Source organism: Wolffia australiana, chromosome 8 (genome assembly GCF_029677425.1).
Source record: "Wolffia australiana isolate 7733 chromosome 8, ASM2967742v1".
Lineage (NCBI taxonomy): Eukaryota > Viridiplantae > Streptophyta > Magnoliopsida > Alismatales > Araceae > Wolffia > Wolffia australiana.
This window is the reverse complement of record NC_135842.1, coordinates 2,828,131-2,847,500: the sequence shown is the minus strand read 5'-3', so window position 1 is coordinate 2,847,500 and position 19,370 is coordinate 2,828,131. Positions and strand designations below refer to the sequence as shown.

At 42.1% G+C, this 19,370-nt stretch overlaps 2 protein-coding genes across 3 annotated transcripts; one reads left to right on the top strand and one right to left on the bottom strand.

The window, feature by feature from the left end:
• Nucleotides 1-4,580: 4,580 nt before the first annotated feature.
• On the bottom strand, nt 4,581-7,519 carry FOLK (Phosphatidate cytidylyltransferase family protein). 2 transcript variants are annotated; one of them, XM_078579906.1, is made up of 7 exons: nt 7,163-7,519; nt 6,819-6,886; nt 6,608-6,739; nt 6,415-6,530; nt 5,098-5,212; nt 4,825-5,006; nt 4,581-4,738 (listed from the first exon to the last, which is right to left on the bottom strand). In XM_078579906.1, the coding sequence occupies exons 1-6, from the start codon at nt 7,481-7,483 to the stop codon at nt 4,829-4,831; spliced, it is 930 nt and encodes a 309-aa protein (XP_078436032.1). In that variant the 5' UTR covers nt 7,484-7,519; the 3' UTR covers nt 4,581-4,738; nt 4,825-4,828. The 2 variants fall into 2 exon arrangements, with proteins under 2 accessions (XP_078436032.1, XP_078436031.1); XM_078579905.1 differs by having other exon boundaries at nt 4,581-5,006.
• A 2,197-nt stretch (nt 7,520-9,716) lies between these two features.
• ETO1 (tetratricopeptide repeat (TPR)-containing protein) lies at nt 9,717-15,733 on the top strand. Its single transcript, XM_078579578.1, has 5 exons — nt 9,717-9,723; nt 9,836-11,651; nt 12,714-13,005; nt 14,118-14,427; nt 15,219-15,733. Exons 1-5 carry the CDS (start codon nt 9,717-9,719, stop codon nt 15,458-15,460), a joined length of 2,667 nt encoding a protein of 888 aa, XP_078435704.1. The 3' UTR covers nt 15,461-15,733.
• Nucleotides 15,734-19,370: the final 3,637 nt, after the last annotated feature.

Below are 19,370 nucleotides of genomic sequence, written 5' to 3'. Positions count from 1 at the left end.
ATGATAAACTCAAAATTAAGGTAAAATTTATGTCATTGTAAATTTGAGTTTTATCAATAATGTTTATAAACCTGTAATCATGAATAATTAATCTATATAGCGATGAGCAAGGTTCGTCTCCACAAGGAACGGATCTTAGGGAAATAGCTCTTTCAAAGGGTGAATTCTAAAAGGCAAGAAGGATTACATGTAGTGTAATAGATAGTGTTAGGATGAAGATAGTGATCACTAAAGAGGTAAACATAATTTAGGAAGACTTGACGAGTATCATACTTGGAATGGATCGTGATCAAGCTAGTGAGACCAAAGAGTAAGAAGTTGAGAAGTGATGACGGTGAGACGAGATGGGAATTAGTTATTAGAGTTGTCTAATTTAGGGTTTAATAAAATATAAGTGGGTGGGAAGGCAAGAGGGGGTATACGCAATGGGATGAACATGAGGGAAGTAGGAATAGAGTAATGGATAAAATGGGGGAAGTTTGTGATTTGAGTTCTCTTAAAAAGGTAGAGAGGGGACATAGTACAAGATTGTGATGGCGTAGGTGACTAAGAGGTGGATGGTAGGTGCCAACAGATAGTGATGATGATGGATTAGGATGAATGTTGATGATGGATGGGAGTGATTAATGATCTACCTAAATATTTGAAGAATAATCAATATAAAGCAAGAGGATAACCTTAGATCCCTATGTTCTGTTGTGATCTAGGTGACTTCTTGATGTAGATCAACCTCCCACTTCTCTATTGACCCACTCCAAGCACTAGAGACACCATGACACCCTTAATGGACCTCTCTAGGAGAAATTAAGCTTAAAAATATATTTTTTCAAAGATCGGGAGCTCAACTTATAGATCCAACATATGGATGGATAGAGGACATAAAGACAAAGTTACACTTAAATTTTCAGCTCATTCAGAGTCTGGATCATCAAATATCAAGCGTTGAAGTTGGAAAATTCCTAGCAATTAATTTAATCAAAATATATTTGTCTCCTCATCCTTATCAATGCCGTCATGTCATTTTGTTAGGGTTTTATCTCATCATGATATTTAATGTGATGTTTTATCTCATCATGAGATCCCCTTACGCCTCGTGTTGCGTTATGAAAAATAGACAAAAGGAATAAAGATTAACTGTTTAATATAATATTTATTACTCAGATTCTCGCGTCTAACATGGCTGCGCATCAGCACGCACCACTTCATCATGCTTCCTTTCACAACCACTTACAGAATGGCACATGTGCACCACTTGTACACGTGGCCCCATGTCTCTTGTGACACGTAGGATAGCCGCACCTTTTGACCAGTAAGAAGAAAGAAAAAAAAAATTTTAAGTCTTCCCTCCGCAATCTCTTTGTAGAATTTATTCGGAAAAAAAGAATTCCTTTTTTTATTAGGCCACGTCATCCCGGCGTTGAAAAAGCTAAAGAGAAACCATTAAGTATTAAATGACATTATGGCATTGCTAATCACAATGCCATACAATCTGCGATGAATGATTGGTTGACGCCAATCATTAGCAATGTTTAATGATTAGATGTCGCCTATCATTCACCTTAAATGTGGGTTGGTCTCCATTGGATGAACCAAATGGCGACACGTGGCATTACAGTTTTAAAATATTCAAAAAATTCATACTACATTAAATATAAGCTCAAAAATTATAAATATATCTTTATATATTTAGAAATGTATAAAGATATCTTTATAAATATTATAAAGATATATTTACAAAGAGACTTAGAAAAATAATATCTTTACGAATGTATCATCGAAAAATTCAAGAAAAATCATACTTTGACCCAGAAAATTATTCTTTCAGATTATGTTATTAGCGAAATCCCCAAAAAAATGTAAAAGTGCACAGAATTTAGAACATCATTCTAAAAATAGATTTGATCATTTTAAGCTTCATAACATGCATATATAATCAATTTGATACGAATAAACATCTTAATATAATCAGATTAACATGCTAAAAATGCATGTTATCACACCCCCCCCTAGGGTAACCAATATGGACCCCCTCTTGTGTAGAAGCTTTTCTCACACTTGTGTGGGAAGCGTTTCTGATGGCGTACACAACCACGCACTATCACCGTACATGACACCACTACCATAGGAGACGTCCCTTGTCATGACACGTTGCCAACGTCAACTTCAGATCCGGGATCCGAGCATCATTTAAAATTAGATTTAAAGTTTTCTCTTTCATCTTAGGCCTATACATAGGCCAATGTTGTATTGGACAAGTGGGTGATTTTCTTTTGGAATTAAAGTTTCTTCTTCTAAGAGAAATTTGCCCTAGTCACCTCTCCGCTGCCGAATGCCGCCACTACCGTCATTGAGAGGAGGCCTCCCTACCTATATCATCGCCCCGCCGCACAAGGTCGCCGCACACGGTTGCTACCTGCGTAGCCTTCCACATGCCCACCACCTGTGTCACCGCCACTCACAGCCGCCGCCCACGTGGCCGCCGCGCGCAGCCGCTCGCCCGCTCGACCGCCGCTTGCAGTCGCCCGCCCACACGGCCGCCGCGCGTAGCTGCCTGCCCACGCGGCTGTGCGCGCAATCGCCCCCCGCACGGCCGCTGCACGGAGCCACCGCCCGTTGCGCCAGCGCGTGCAACCGCCGCCTGCGCGGCTTCTTGCGCACAGTCGCCACCTAGGCTGCATTCTGCATCAAAGTGCTTTAGGCCCTTCGTACTACATCAGCGCGCCCCGTTTACCATTTAGGTTTTGGACCGATGCCCCGAACCCCACAAGGGGGCGACTCCCCCCTTGACCCGCCAACTGACCGCGTAGTTGGATCCGTGTCACACTATCGAAGCGCACGTTATTTGCTCCTGCCAACGACGCGTCGACAACTTCATCGTCGCCCTCTCGTGCTTCGCCGGCACTAAAGGTCCACCCTTCCCTCTTTGGTTATCCGCATTATTTTATCCAATATTTTCTCTTGTGTTTTTCCACTGGCGTCGGACTTAGTAGAATAGGTTAGTTGAATATATTTGAATCTTCTAGAGCGTTCGAGATATTAGATTTGGAGCTTTTTTTTCACTGTGGTGGTTGTAAGACAGTCCTTCCACCCTCGACCAGCACCATCAACATTTTTGTCAGAGTTAAATGTTAGAAGTCGATCGTGTTGATTTGTGGTCTATTTTATCCATCTATAGTTGAGCTAGTCATCCTACATGTGTCAGTCATAGTCATCATGCATCAATTTCTCACACTTGGCCCAACTTGTGGCGGGGTATGCACGACACTTACCTTGACAAGCCGGCCCACCCTAGCCTGAAGAGGTATGCGCCCAACCGTTCCCTTCGTGGAATGAGTATGGGCCCCCCACAAGGGAGGGCAAAGCAAGGTGCCACCCCAAGACGAATTGCATGCCTTAAAAGGCACCCAACTCCATCATAGCTCAACCTACCATCCCAAGATTAATGGGCAAAGTGAAGTGGTCAACCATAGCATAGTAGGTGACTGTCCTTTTTTTGTTGGTGTCCCATGGAATTCATTCGGGGCAACCTGATCTACCTTAACATCTGACCTCGCTGGGTGCAGCCACTTGCCATGCATTTGTTCAAGAAGCACTCTCCCGAGACTTTGGTCCCCATCCCATCGTTAAGTGCTTTGATCCCATCGCCTACCAGCTGAACCTTTTTTAGGATGCTCACATTCACTTGATCTTCATGTGTCTCAGCTCAAACATGCTACTCCAACCATTGCACCACCCAAACCGCTTCCAATGGCGCTCACCAAAGACTGAGAGCAGCAAGTTGCCCTCAAGAAGATCACCGCCTTCCACCCCTGCATCAGCTGGTTGCCATTGGAGAGGACTCCCCTCTTCCAAAGATTCATGGGAACTCGCTTCCACCCTCCACAACTAGTTTCCAGACACCTAGCTTGAGGACAAACTGGTTAAAATAAGGTGGAATATTTTATATGATTCGACAACAACTCTATGTAAGGAAGAAGGCCCGACAACAGCCCAACCCAAAAGTATAGGGCCAGCCACATCAGCATCTCCCTCTATGGAGATTGAGGGAGGAAACCACACTGTGCGTTTCTCTAGAGCACTTCCCCTCCATTACAGGCATCATTCTCCCTCTCAATCCTCACAGGACTGATGTCAATCCCTACTGAGTAGCAACCATTCTTGCACAACCCTTCATCATCCTCTCACCATTCATGTTCTTTCCTCTCCACCTCGGTAACCAACTCTCTCTCTCCCTCATCATTCTCTCCCATGAGCAACATTGGACAACACTTCAGTCAATGGATATCATCCGTAGTTGAAATCTTGTTACGAGTGAGGTTCAATCACGTCCGGGAAAGTACCGAAAACATCTAGAAATTGTTATTACAGAAGAATTCACATCAAACCCTCTTCTCTTAATTCATACAGAACTTGAAGGAGGTGAGAAACATTACAAAAGGCCTTTGAAGGAGGTGAGAAAGTTGCTCCACTCTCTAATAAAATGAGCAAACAAAATTTAGCTATTGAGATCCATTAAGATCCAACAGTTTGAATAACCCTAGTTCACCAATCACAAACATGGAAATTGTAATACAGATGAATTCGCTTCAAACTCTCTTCTTTTAATTCATCAGTTGGAATAATCCCAGTCCACCAATCACACCCAATATGAAGCACAAACATATGGAATTTGTCAATAAAGAAGAATTCACATCAAACCTTCTTCTCTTAATTCGTCCGGAACCTACAACCAAGAGCACTGCAGAACCATTTCAATGGCATTTGAACAAGGTGAGAAAGTTGCTCCACTATCTAAGAAAATGAGTAAACAATCATCAACTTAACTATTTTAGAAGACGAGGGAGCCCACAAGGAAGGAAGTCAAGGGAACGGTGAGATTGTCATCAAGCTTTGTGCTTATGGGTAGAGACTCAATTATTGTAGCAGCGACGGAGACGATCAGAAACCCTAAAACCTTGCCCCATGTCGGTTCAATGAGCCCGAACAGGGAGAAGTAGCACATGTACCTAAATAAGAATCCAACTTTCCCATTGAATATTGCGATAAGATGAAGCATTGTGTAAGAAATAATGGAGAAGAAAAATTTTGCATACTCACCCTACGGATGTGACGAAACCTGCTGCAGCCATGGCCAAGCTGCCTGCGAAGGATTTGCCTGGGTTGTAGGGGAGCTTCACACGCCCAAATCTTCTTCCCACCACGTCGGCCACACCTGAGGAGAGAGAGAGAGATTAGAGAGAGAGAGAGAGGAGAGAGGAATTGACAGAGACAAAGGGAGAGGCAGAGAGATAAATAGCCAAAGAGAGGGAGGGGGGGGAGAAAGAGAGAAAGAGGCAAAGAGAGGGAGAGAGGGGAAAAGAGAGAGAGAGGGAGAGAAAGAAAGAAAGAGACGGAGAGAGGGGATGAGAGTAAGAGAGAGGAACAGAGAGAGAGAAAAAGAAAGAGAGAGAGAGAGGCAATGAGATTGAGAGAGCAAGAAAGAATGAAAGAGACGGAGAGGCAATGAGAGTAAGAGAGAGGAAAAGAGAGAGAGAGAGAGAGAGAGAGAGAGAGGCAATGAGATTGAGAGAGAGAGAGAGAGAGAGAAAGAGACGGAGACAGGCAATGAGAGTAAGAGAGAGGAACAGAGAGAGAGAGAGGAAGAAAGAGACAGAGGAGGCAATGAGATTGAGAGAGAGAGAAAGAAAGAGAGACGGAGAGAGGCAATGAGAGTAAGAGAGAGGAACAGAGACAGAGAGAGAGGAAGAAAGAGACAGAGAGAGGCAATGAGATTGAGAGCGAGAGAGAAAGAAAGAAAGAGACGGAGAGAGGCAATGAGAGTAAGAGAGAGGAACAGAGAGAGAGAGAGAGGAAGAAAGAGACAGAGAGAGTCAATGAGAGTAAGATGGAAGAACAGAGAGAGAGAGAGAGAGAGAGACGGAGAGAGGCAATGAGATTGAGCCAGAGGAACAGAGAGAGAGAGAGAAAGAAAGAGACAGAGAGAGGCAATGAGAATGAAAGAGAGGGAGAGAAAGAAAGAGGCAGAGAATGGAAAAGAAAACGACAGAGAGAAAGAGATAGACAGCAAGAGAGAGAAAGAGATAGAGAGAGAAATGGAAAGAGAGAGAGAGAGAAAGAAAGAAAGAAAGAAAGAAAAAAAGAAAGAAAGAAAGAAAGAAAGAAAGAAAGAAAGAAAGAGAGAAAGAGAGAGAGATCAATATATAGAGGGAGAGAGAAAGATATCATAGATAGGAAGAGAGAGACAGAAAGAAAGAAAGAGATAGAAAGATAGATAGAGGAAGAGAGAAAGGGAAAAAAGAAAGAGATAGATAGATAGGTAGATAAACAGATGCATGGAGAGATAGGAAGAAGAGCAATATCAAATATCAATATCAAATTATCAAATATCAAATGCGATAAAGCAGAAGAGGGTACCGTCTCCAGCGCACAAGTTGCAGACGGCGGCTACGGCGATGGGAGAGGTCCGCCAGTAGACGACAGACGCCAAAGTGATGGTGCAGGCGTAGAAGAGAGGTCCTCTGAGGAGCTCCCTAAAAAACCCAGAAAGAAAAAACAACCTCAGTGATCCCCAAACCAACAATCTCCAAGCTGTAGTTCTTCATAAAACCTATGATCTCCATATCTGCTCATTGATTTAACGATTGCTTCGTTTCTCCATATACCACGGCCGATGAGAATCATCCTCACTGCATTGGCTGCTGCAGGAACGGCTGCAAGAAGCGGGGCTAGCTTGCTATCACTGTATTGAAAATCATGAATTCAAGAGTTTTTTTTTTCCCAAAATTCAGAGAATTCATGAACGCCGGATCAATGGGTACCTGAACATCGGCCAGAAAATGATGAACGTCAGCCCCACGCTGATATGAACCAGCTTCCGACTCAGGGCCTGCCAGGATTAGTCACACTGGAGCATGATCTTCGTTACCCGGATGGAAGATGATATAGAAAACGAAATTAAAAATGCAATTCTTTGCATAATTGTTTCAGCGATAGAAGGATTTCATTCACCAATCACCACTGCAGATCACAAAATAGATAGAAATTTTCCTATATTCCATAAAATAATGATACAACAGACCCGAATCCTGATTGAATCCCCCAAACCCTAACTCCCCAATAAGAAACATGTTCTGAGAACGACAAATCGGATCTGGCGACTGACCTGATCGAAGACCCCGCGCTTGGCGAGCTCGCCCCAGAATTGCAGCAACGAGACGGCCACTCCGGAGGTGAACAAGGTCGAGACAACGTCCCGTGCAGTTCCATCCTGGATCGAAATAAACGCCATTGGGGCAATCAATCGCCGTTTCGAATGAAACAACGATCTTCTGAAAGCGATCGAGCGAGGCGGTTCTACGCGGCTAGAAAGAAGGAATTTGACAGAGACTGTCGATCTGATCGAGCTCCCGCCATGGATTCCACAGACTGCGATTGGACCGAGGTCAGAGCAGATCAAACGTCTGATATCCACTCCTCTCTCCATGATCCCCTTCTTGCTCCACAGTCAACAGTCTAAGCTCACGTGAGTTCCAGCCTTCAAATTTCTCCACGTTCCAAGATCACGTGATCTTTTTTTTCCCTCATTATTCTTGTTGATAAGGTTTGGTCACCTTATCTCATTATTCCTTTTTCTCATTTTTCAAAAAACTGTGCGTTAGGGAATGGCACGGTCCGGGACGTGAAAGCCCGCATGTGAGGGGACGGATGACTAAAGGTGGCGAACATGGGCGTGACGATTATTTCGTCACGTCCACGTCCCATCACACGTCTCAGGTTTTTGAAAAAATCCATCACATTCCAGTCACGCGCCGTCCTGTCATCAGACGGTGTCACCGTCACAGGTGACAAAAATTCAAAGCTCAGTTCTCTCTCTCAAGGATATAATTTTTTAAGGTTTTTTTGCACATTTTGAATGTTTTTACAAATCCGTCACCGACGTCATCTGTTACATCCGTCCCGTCACGTCACCCATCCAAGGACCTCCGTCACCGTCATGGATATTTTGTCACGGTCACCGTCGCCGTCACGGGCCAAGAATTTTGTCGCCGTCAAAGTTATGTCATCTGTCATGGTGCAGTCACCGTGACATGTAACGGGATGAATGACGTCTACCGTTGCCTCTGTCACATAGTCTCCAGTTTAACTAAAAATCCTTCCGTCTTTCCGCCCAAGTAGCAGGCTGACCGTCTAACAGCAGTTGTAAAATTGTAGTGAGTCGCCGCCAACCAATGCGAGACGAGGCGACACTACCCTTCTGAGAAGCAGGACAGGTCGTCTTCCGTCTCCAAATGTTACTTAGTCTGCAAGAAACAGGGAATCGAGTGTTACCGACCTGAGGGTCATGCTCATAGACTGATCCAGCCGTTCTCTAGACGAATCAAAGAAATATTTTATCAATTTAAGAGTTTAGTTTTTGATAGAGTTGGTGGGCATAATTTTCACACCTACCCCACTCCACTAGTCCTCGTCCGCCCAAGAAAGTAAATGGATACAACAGTCATACCTTGTACGCTAGGAGCTAGTCCTAGACCCAATGGGCATTGTCGTAGATCTCACCTCTCTGTCCCCAAACACTGTCCTTGGACACCACTCAATAAAATTTTAAATATAAAAAACTATTGTTTCGTAGAAATTACTTGCCCAATTTACACACTGACCCCACTCGCCCGCGCCCATCATAGAAAGAAAGGGGATACTACAGTCCTTACCCTGGACACCAGGAGCTGGTCCTCGTGGGCATTGTGCTCGAAGGAGAAGTGGGTGTTGTAGTCCATTTTGACTGTCAGTTCCCAAACATTGTCCTTGGACGCCAAACAAGAAGATTTTATATAAAAAGTGTAGCATTTGAAAGGAATTGCACGGACAATTTACACATCTACCCCTCTCGCCCTCGTCCCTGTATGCATTATGCATGGAGGAAGAGGCTATTGAATCGATTTTGCCTAGCCTTTTCCATGCATTTCCCCTTGGACCCCACTCGGGAAGATTTTAAATGTATAAAAAGTTTAGTGTTTGAAAGAGTTCGCCATCCCAATTTACACACAGACCCCACTCGTCCACGCCCATTACAGAAGCTATCATCACCAACGAAAGCTACCCGAACATTAACTATATATAAGAGTTGTTTTCATATCACTTGTGCTTTGTATTTTTCTTAATTTGCATGTCATTGATGAAGTTTATCCATGTAATCCAAGAATTAGGAAGGAATTGAACCGGTAAGTGGGCCGGCCGGTCGAGCCGCCACCTGGCGGCCAGAAATGACTAAATATAAAATATAAATACGTGGAAATTGCATATAATGCAATGCCGTTGCAACTGACACCGTACAAGCGACAACGGCTCGTCGGACGGCGAGGAAATCTCGAATTCTACTCAATCTCCGCTTTCAATTCTTGATAAATGTAGGTCGATCGATTCTCGAGCTAGCGGAATAGGATGATCCTCGACGATTTCGTCGTTAGATCTCGCCTTTGCTTGAAAAAAATCCGATTGTTTGATCTTTCTTACGTTGAAATCGTTTGCTAGAACAAGAATGCGGAAGATCGAAGGTGATTGTTCATCGATCGATTGTATGATTATGATTTCCGAGTGATGAGGACGAGGCGGAGAAGAAGGTGACCGACGGATCGATCTTTTGATCCGGCGATGCAGAACAACATCTTGAACAGCATCCGCAGCTTGAAGCTGATCGACATCGGCAAGGGCGGAAGCGGATGTCAGGTTTGCGCAGCGAATTCAAATTCGAAATCGGGCGGTCAAGAGAGATCCCGGCACCATCATCATCACCATCACCATCGCAGAAACCTCTCGCAAGAGATCCACCATGTTCAAGGAGCCGCCCGCGCCAAAGCCGCTCGAGCATCGTCTTCTCTCTGCGACGGCCTTCTTCCCTTCGGATTACCATCTCCAGAGCTGATCGACCCCGCCATTGATCCCTTCATCCGAGCTGTCGATCCGATCGCCAATCTCGCCGCTTCTTTCCGCGCTTACGCCGACGCCGCCCCTCAAGAACTCTGCGCCATTCACCTCGAACAACGATCTCTTCTCAGATCACTCAACGATCCGAAGCTTCTCCGACGATCTCTTCGATCGGCGCGCCTCCACGCCACGGACATACACCACAAGATCGTCCTCTCCGCGTGGCTCCGCTACGAACGACGGGAAGACGAGCTCAATTCTCGCAATTCTTCCTCTTGCGGCCCCGCTCTGGAATGCCCGCAGTCCGCCCTCATCCACGGGTACGACCCTCTCTTCCTCTCTCGCCCGTGTTCTTGCCTCCGCCCCCCGGCCGAAGAACAGAGGAATTCTGGCAAATTCAAGGAAGAAGATCGAGAGGAAGACGGCGACGTGGTGTTCTGCATCGGGGAAGAGGAGATCGTCTGCTCCCGCCACTCCATGGCGGCCCTCTCCAAGCCTTTCTCCGCCATGATGTACGGGGAATTCATGGAATCGAGAAGGGAGAAGATCAGCTTCACCAACAACGGGATTTCCGCTGATGGGATGAAGGCCGCGGAGCTCTACTCAAGAACAGGCTCGCTGGATAGCTTCTCCCCGGACACCATTCTCGAGCTTCTTTCCTTCTCGAACAAGTTCTGCTGCGAGGGATTGAAGTCCGCCTGCGACGCTCGGCTGGCCGCCATGGCTGGAACAATGGAAGAAGCTCTCCTTCTGGTGGATTACGGGTTGGAAGAGACGGCCGAGAAGATGGTGGGTTCGTGCTTGCAGGTTATTCTACGAGGGCTTCCTTCTTCTCTGCACAATCCCAAGGTGGGCAGGCTTCTCTGCAGCGGGGAGTCAAGACAGAAGCTAGCGGCAGCCGGGCACGAGTCCTTTGCCTTGTACTTCTTCCTTAGCCAAGTCGCCATGGAAGAGGACCCGAGGTCGAACACCTCTGTCATGCTACTGGAAAGGCTAGCCGAGTCTGCAGTCTCTACTAGGCAGAAGCAGCTGGCTTTCCACCAATTGGGCTGCGTTATGCTGGACAGAGGAGAGTACGAAGACGCCCAGCGCTGGTTCGAGGAAGCAGCGGAGACGGGTCATGTCTATTCCTTAGCCGGCCTCGCCAGGGCTAAGTACAGAAGAGGAAACAGGTACTCGGCCTTCAAGCAGCTCAATGAACTTGTCCTGGAGAACGATCAACTGGGTTGGATGCACCAGGAGAGATCTTTGTACTGCAGCAGCATGGAAGAGAAGATGACGGATTTGGAGGAGGCCACCAGACTTGACCCAACTCTTGTTTACCCGTATAAGTTCCGGGCTTTGATGATGATGGAGGATGATAAAATCGGCGCTGCCATCGCTGAAATTAACAAGATTCTGGGTTTCAAGCCTTGTACAGACTGTCTGGAGCTCAGAGCTTGGTTTTTAATCATCTCTGAAGATTATTCTTCTGCGCTGAGGGACGTGCGGGCGTTGATGACGCTTGATCCTGATTATCTGATGTTCCATGGGAATGTGCATGGTGATCATCTGGTTGAGATGTTGCAGCAGAAGGTTCAGCAGTGGAGCTTGGCGGATTGCTGGATGCAGTTGTATGATCGGTGGTCGTCGGTAGATGATATCGGCTCTCTTGCTGTTGTTCATCAGATGCTGGGGAAGGACCCCGGAAGTAGCGTCATGTGGTTTCGCCAGTCACTGCTACTGTTGAGGTCAACCTTTCTTAAAAAAATTATGCGAGATGCATTTTCCTTGAATTTGAGCTTTTCTTTTCAGATCTTGGTTAAAAAGTTTAAAACTTACCTGGTTTTTGCTGATGTTGAAGGTGAATAAGTTTTGTATTCGTCCTGTTAAAATTTGCCGCGATGAAACGTTTAAATTTCAGAATTGGGTGTACAAGGGTCAGAAGTTTAATAGGCTTTCCGGATTCGGTTTGTTGAGTAACCTTTGTAATTCCTTCGTTAAAACAACTGTGATGACCAAAAAAGGTGGAAAGTATGACGGGTTTTGTTGATTTGGAGTGGCGATAAATCTCTTATTTTCCTCCACTAAAAATATCTGTGATATAGACTGTCTGTTTGCCATACGTTTATATTACGGAATTTGGCCAAAGTGTTCCAAAGTTTTGCTGATATAGACTGTCTGTTTTGGTGTTTCCCGAGTTTTTTTCAGAAAAATTACAATAAACCCATTTTACTCATAATGAATAACTACGTGATTCTGGGCATACGTTTGTAGCACAGAATCAGACCAAAATCTACCGGGCTTTGCCGAGTTAGATTGCCTGATAAATCCTTTTATTCCTCTTAGAAAAAAATGTGATTCTGGGCATAGACTTGTACCACAGAATCAGGCCAAAAGTCTACCGGGTTTTGCTAATTTCGACCGGGTAGTGAACCCTTTTATTCCTCGTATGTGCTTATGTGATTCCGGGACTTTTGCATCACAGAATCAGGCCAATACAATCAACTGGGTTTTACTGATTTAGATTGGCTAATAAACCCTTACATTCCTACGTGCAGATAGAAACTCAACTGTTTTTCACCTCTTGTATTACCTAATAAACCCTTGTATTCCTCCAACGTATTTGATTCCGGGATAACTCAGTATCACAGAATTGGGACAAAACTCAACTGGGTTTGGTGATTTAGATTTGATAATTAACCTTCATATTCCTCCTCCAAGTACATAAGTGAAGGGTCATAGTTTTATGCGACAGAATTACCAACCCAAAATTCACCGGGTTTTGCTGATTTAAATTGGGATTTTCGCAGATTAAACAACCAGAAGGCAGCGATGCGGAGCTTGCGAAAGGCCAGGAACCACTCGGCCCATGAGCACGAGAGATTAGTATATGAAGGGTGGATATTATACGATACGGGCTATCACCAGGAGGCGCTGGCCAAGGCGGAGGAGTCCATCTCCATCCAACGTTCGTTCGAGGCCTTCTTCCTCAAGGCCTACGCCCTCGCCGACATGGATCTCGACGTCTCCTGCTCCTCCCAGGTCGTCCAGCTCCTCGAGGAGGCCCTACGATGCCCATCCGACGGCCTCCGCAAGGGCCAGGTCAGCCTTTTTAAATCCATATTTCTTGTCCTTTGTTTCTCTGAAATTGAAACAGTCGTCTTTTGGACGGTTCTCTTGTTTTAGGCGTTTTTTAATATTTTTTTCCCTTACTGTAACTTCTCTGAAAGTAGCACTCGTTCTGGCACTTTTCTTGTTTTGGATGTTTCTATACTTATTTTAATTTTAAAACACTTTACACCATTTAAACTCTTCAGTTTGATTAGTTTTTTGACGTTTCTCTATTTTTTCATAGTTAACATAGTTGTTATTGTTATTTCGAAATAAAAGACACTTTACATCATTTAAACTCTTTAGTTTGTTTTGTTCTATGTTTCTTTAATTATCTATTTGAGGACTTCATTTTTTATCTTTCGTTATTTTTCTGCTTTCAAAATTTTCTCCTCACAACTGTTGCTTCACCGGAAGTTCAGCATTCAAACCCCTCTTTTACGGTTCTCCCTAAACAAACTAATTTCCCTTCTTTGTCGTTTCAATTTAAAGTGTTACGTCGCAACAGATTTTCGATGTTTCACTATTTTTTCTGTTTTCAAACATTTTTCCTTTTTATTGTTGTTTCATTTAAATTTGCATGTTATATCACTAAAACGTTTCGTTCTATTTTTCAATAATTTTATTCTTCTCTATAAACTTCTTACTTTTTATCCTTACTTCACTCTTGAGTCACAGCAAAATACTTGGAATTTACCTACGGAAGTTTCTCTATTTTCTCTGTGTCTGGAAGGTTGCCCTTTTAATATAGCTCGTCCGAAAATGGCCGCTAGAGGATTCAAATATTACTTTGTTTTCCTTGTGTCTCTTTACATTTTTTATGTTTCACTGAAAAAGGAGCGGTATACTGACAGAAGAATATTTTACTTGTACGTTTCTTTACTTCTTCCTTTTATCGTGGATTCTCCGAAAATGCCACCTTATAGCAGCATTTTTCTGATTGTTTAAAAAAAAACGTATTTTTTACTTTTCATTGGGTTATCACCGAAAATGACACGTGAGTTTACATCTGAATAATGATCTAATTTTCTCTGCCTCTGAGAGTTATTTCTTCCACTAAGATTTCACCAGGGAAAAACAAATTAAAATTAAAAATGTTTCAGGCGTTGAATAACCTGGGAAGCGTGTACGTGGACTGCGACCTGCTGGACTTGGCAGCTGACTGCTACGTCAACGCGTTGAACATAAGACACACGAGGGCCCACCAGGGGCTGGCTCGCGTTTACTTTCTGAATAACCAGCGCAAGGCAGCGTACGAGGAGATGACCAAGCTGATTGAGAAGGCTGGCAACAACGCCTCAGCCTATGAGAAGCGGTCCGAGTACTGCGACCGAGACATGGCCATGGCCGACCTCTCGCGCGCCACCGAGCTCGACCCCCTCCGCACCTACCCATACCGGTACCGAGCCGCAGGTCTGCTCTTCTTTCCTCAACAAAACCTCTCTCTAGAAACTAGAGAGAGAATTAAGTAACTAGGTGGGTTGGTGGGCGACCGTGTCTGAATTCGTCATCGTCGTTCAAAACAGGTTAACTTTCAAACTTGGATGACGTGACAGTTTGATCATGGTCATTCGTCGTCAGTCATCTGTCCTGACCTCGGAACTAAGACAGAGCAGACGCCTTTGTGCATTCTGTTACGTTACATTTCATCCCTGTCCGTCCTCGGCCGGCGGTCATGGAACTAAACTGCAGACTCTGTGATGGATGACTGACCGAAATGCCGTCAGCCAGACGTCCAAAACCCAGTCACCTCCAGCAGCTCGGTGACGTGATGACTTCGTCATCATCATCGGTGAGGAGAACTGTAGTTTGGTACCTAAATATGGTGGGTAGATATAGAGGAAGAAAAGAGGCATGAGACTTGGGGAGAATTAAGCTACTGGATGGGCTGGTGGATAACGATGACTGAACTCGTCATCGTCATCTAAAACCCATCAACAGTCAAAGTTGGGTGCTTTGATGGTTTCACCATAGTCATCTGTGGTGGCAAATGGTAGTTAGTAAGGTCCTTCATCTGCTCCGTTACTTCCATCATCACGTACTGGTGGCTGATGACTGATGACAGAAATGCCGTGATGAGCTGGTCATCGTCGTCTTGACGAGGACTAATGATGGATGATGACGAGTTGTTGATGGACGGACGATGACGACTAATGATGTTTGATCTTATTGAGTTACTGAAAATATTGAACTTGAATGGGCAGTGCTCATGGATGATCATAAAGAAGAGGAGGCCATTGCCGAATTGACGAGGGCGATCGCATTCAAGCCGGACCTGCAGCTGCTGCACTTGCGCGCCACCTTTCACGAGTCAATGGGCAATGCGAATGCCGCCATGCTGGACTGCGAGGCTGCACTCTGCCTTGATCCCTCCCATGCGCAAACACTCAAGCTGTATGACAGGGCCCGCGAGATGGTCAACGGGGAGAGCAGGTCAACTAGTTGACTGGCACACGCTTGGTCAACATGGACCACAGCATTCAGCTGAGAAGAAGGGGAGGAAAAAGGGCTTCTCAGTGGTGGGGGAACTTTCTTTCAGGGTTTTGATAATTTTCCTGCTGATGAGATGTTTGAGCTGGTTAGTAGGTGGAGACTTTTGGGTGCTCCTTCCTGCTGGAGGTCTTCTCAACAACAAAAAAATGGCTGCAAATTTTCATGCCAAACGAATGTGCGGATTTATGTTCAAAATTTTAGGCCAGCCTGTTTCAAACTTTGTTTCTTTAATGTTCGCCGTTCAACATATATGAATAATAGTTATGTTCATTTCCTAATATTTGTAGGAAATGAACATGATTACGGGATTTTCTTCCAAAGAAAATTACCAATGGCTTACTCCTTTGGTAAATGTCAACTTATTAAACCAATTCTTTCAAGAGGTTCACTGGGCTGTTGGACAAATGTATGTCAGTAACTAAGCTCCCAGTCTATTGACTTGATGGCCCAAAACTAAACTCACATTGGGAAATCTTGCCCTATTCCATGTTGAAGATAACATGGAGATGATCTGCATGTCTTATATATTTAGGCCAAAATAATGCGCATCCCCTAGATGCTGTACTAGTGAAAGATCGAACCAGTCTTACTCCTTTGGAGGAACCTGAGTCATTCAATGGGCAGGATAGTTGTCAGGCTTAATTCAATTTTAGATCTTTTGGATTGTTTAGTTTTGGGCCTGGATAGCTGAATTAGTTATAGATTATTCATAATTTATATGTGATTGTATTATTGAATATATTGTATATATCTTTTGATGAAAATGTAACTGATACCAGAAACATAAACTGTGATATTCGTTATGATAAATCATTGAGAAATAAAGAAAAATACATCACATGTCCTCGGTTTATTTTTCTCAAAAAATCATGTTTCTGTTTTTTGTTTATTTTTTTTATTGTAGATTTTTAACCGTCAAGTTTTAGCAACAATGAAATTAAATGTGCATATAGCTAGCAAATCATTTTTATATAGAAAATGTGAAATCGGAAACACCAAAAAATAATAATTTTTTTTTTAAATTGAGATAAAAACTTGAAAAAAAAATATTTTGGTGTTTGAAATGATGCATTCACAATTTTAGGTTGCAATATTTACAATGGTACACAACTGCACCCATTGATATAGAGGAAAAAAAATTCACCATCCCATGTGGTATAATAGACTACAGTCAATTGTTATATTCCATGAGACAAGTCGTCCTCAAAAGGATGGAAGTTTCTTGGAAATTTTGATCTCAATAGTAGGTAAAATAGTACCATATTACTGTGGTGCTTGATTAGGGTATGCATGATGTAGCACAATATGAATAATAGACTTTCACAAATGTTCTCCTTATAATTTTGAGAAAAGATTCACAAAATTCTGTATATTATTATCATAAATACGAATAAGGAGCTCCCATCTCAAATGTTTTCAGCAGATTTTTGGAAAATGGAACTCCAAAAAATATTTTACAGAATATATATTATTTTCATGTTATATTATAAAAAAGTATATTTCTTTTAAAATATTGAGAATATATGGGTAACGGTAAGTATTTAAACAAAACTCGCAAAATAATTATCTTATATAAACATTTAATATGTGTTTTTTTCATGAAATATTTATGGGTGTATATCTAGAATAATATTTTCACATAAAAAAACAAGCATTATTCAGTAATAAATGATAAAATCAGATAGAACTCAACCATTGCATCAAATTTGCAGACAACAGACACAAAGTCTGGTGGAAATAGTAATATAATAAATATTTTAGACAATAAAAGAAACAATTTTAACACAAAAATATAGATACATTTATGTAGTATCATATTAAATATTACCATAATTTCATTTTTATTTATAAATGATTTTCTTACTATATAAAACAGTTTAAAACTATACGATAAGAGAAGTGTAAGAAATGAACAAGGAAATCGCTTCAAGTAAAAAACTTTCACGCATAGATAATATTAAAAAACTAAGATATCATTTTACAGTGTTGATTTATGTAACATAATGTACAATAGTTTCCTCACAAAGCACAAATATAGTAGTCAAATACATGGATAGAGAATTGAAAAAGTGATTTGCAGTTAAATATATTTAAAACAATTATTTATAAGTGAATTAAATTATATTTTTTGTGATTTTAGGTTAAATAGTTAAATCAAAACACAATAAAACATTTTAAACATATTTAAGCAAAATAAATATTTATTATACTTTTAAACAATTATATGAGAGTTACAACAAATTTCAGGAATTTTTGGGCAAAAATTGAACTATAAATCCGAATTGAATTGGAGAACTTTGTGGGCGGTGTTTAAGGTTGTATACACGCAAAGGGAGAGCTGTTGGGCACCAAGAGGTGCAGTGAGCAATGGAGTTGGCTTGTGGCAGGGCTGTGCATAAAATGCTGCAACTTTTGCTTCATGATAAAAAATTTAATGCGGTGTGATGTGCGGAAAATATATGGATCTAAGCTATGTTTATTATTAATTATCTATTAACATTGACAATACAAGCAGATGAATAAATAGAAGTAACACACAAACCTCTTGTCACAACGATTAGGGGCCCACATGGTTTTATTTCTTCTTCTTCTCAAAATCTAAGGATTTTGGATCATTGATCTCTAATTCTGACACTCTTCAGAGAGATCGAGACTAATAACTCTGATTCACTAACACTTCCAAGAATGTACTGGCATAGAATTCAATAATAGTATACAAAGATTGGGAAAGAGAAGCTTAAATATAGCCATAATGTTTGTGGGCGTTGAATCTAGTTACAGGGATTTGAGGGGAAGCCATAGCATTAAATCCAGCCTTGATCCACATTTTATTTGATCTTAAAATTGGAAATGAGCTCCCAAATTTGGACTCATGAAGTTAGCTCCACAAATCATACCTCCTTTTGAAGCTTTCTAGAGAGGTTGAGTCGGGCCTTTCTCATCCTTGAATATTTGGCATCACATTCTGATGCATTCATGGCCCATGCTTCTCATTGTCTCCCATTTTCATCTACGATTTAATATTTTATTTACCTAAATCTTTGAATTTAATAAAACTCCAAGAAAATAGTAAGTATAAACCAATTAATTTGAGACAATAAAGTGGTTTATTCATAAAGACCAATAAATTCAATAATCAGTATTAAATAGGCAACTTAGGTTTTCTATTTTTAGACGACGATATTTGGAAACCGATTCGCCAATAGTAATTTTGTCCAACTTTGGGTACACAAAGAAATTCATTGTACCCATTGCGCATGACCACTAAAGAAAACCTCAAGCAAATGGGAGGGGATTGTTTTTAGATGGAGAAAGTTGCAATGGGGGGCTGCTCAATAATTTTCTATTTCTCTATACGCTGAAAGAGAGATATTGATAACCTATATCATTAGGTCTTATTAAATATATTATCTACAGCATAAAAAGAAAGGTGATTTGTTAAAAGGAAATAGTGTGAGATATATATCAAAGGGTGAAGGATGAATAAAGTCTTACCTGCAAAAATTTGTGTCTTAAGAAACATACTAATGAAAACATCCAAGAAGAGGGAATACAAAGTTATAACCAAATACAGAGTAAAAAAATAAAATGCAATAAAAAATTATAGGAATGTAGTCAAGTAATAATGATCTGTATGTGTGTTTTGATCACAAAATCAATCAAAAAAATTATCAAAATGCGTTACAATGTAGAAGTTCACTTGACTCGCCATACTTGTTAGTTTTAATATCATCAGTTTTTATTCTCCTTCATATTTGTATTTGGACTGGGAAGGTAAAACAATGTGTTTGAAGGTGTCCCAAATTGTACAAATGAGCTTCAAACCCAAAAATCTCCCCTTTAGGTATTGATATAACACGACG

What these genes read in the sequence shown, in the direction of transcription:
- FOLK (XM_078579905.1), bottom strand. Translation starts at nt 7,483, where the DNA reads ATGGAGAGAGGAGTGGATATCAGACGTTTGATCTGCTCTGACCTCGGT. An exon ending in AGCGCGGGGTCTTCGATCAG is followed by an intron (nt 6,887 to 7,162) that starts GTCAGTCGCCAG and finishes TAATCCTGGCAG; the next exon opens with GCCCTGAGTCGGAAGCTGGT. An exon ending in ATTTTCTGGCCGATGTTCAG is followed by an intron (nt 6,740 to 6,818) that starts GTACCCATTGAT and finishes TTTTCAATACAG; the next exon opens with TGATAGCAAGCTAGCCCCGC.
- ETO1 (XM_078579578.1), top strand. An exon ending in CAGTCACTGCTACTGTTGAG is followed by an intron (nt 11,652 to 12,713) that starts GTCAACCTTTCT and finishes GGATTTTCGCAG; the next exon opens with ATTAAACAACCAGAAGGCAG. An exon ending in ATACCGGTACCGAGCCGCAG is followed by an intron (nt 14,428 to 15,218) that starts GTCTGCTCTTCT and finishes TTGAATGGGCAG; the next exon opens with TGCTCATGGATGATCATAAA.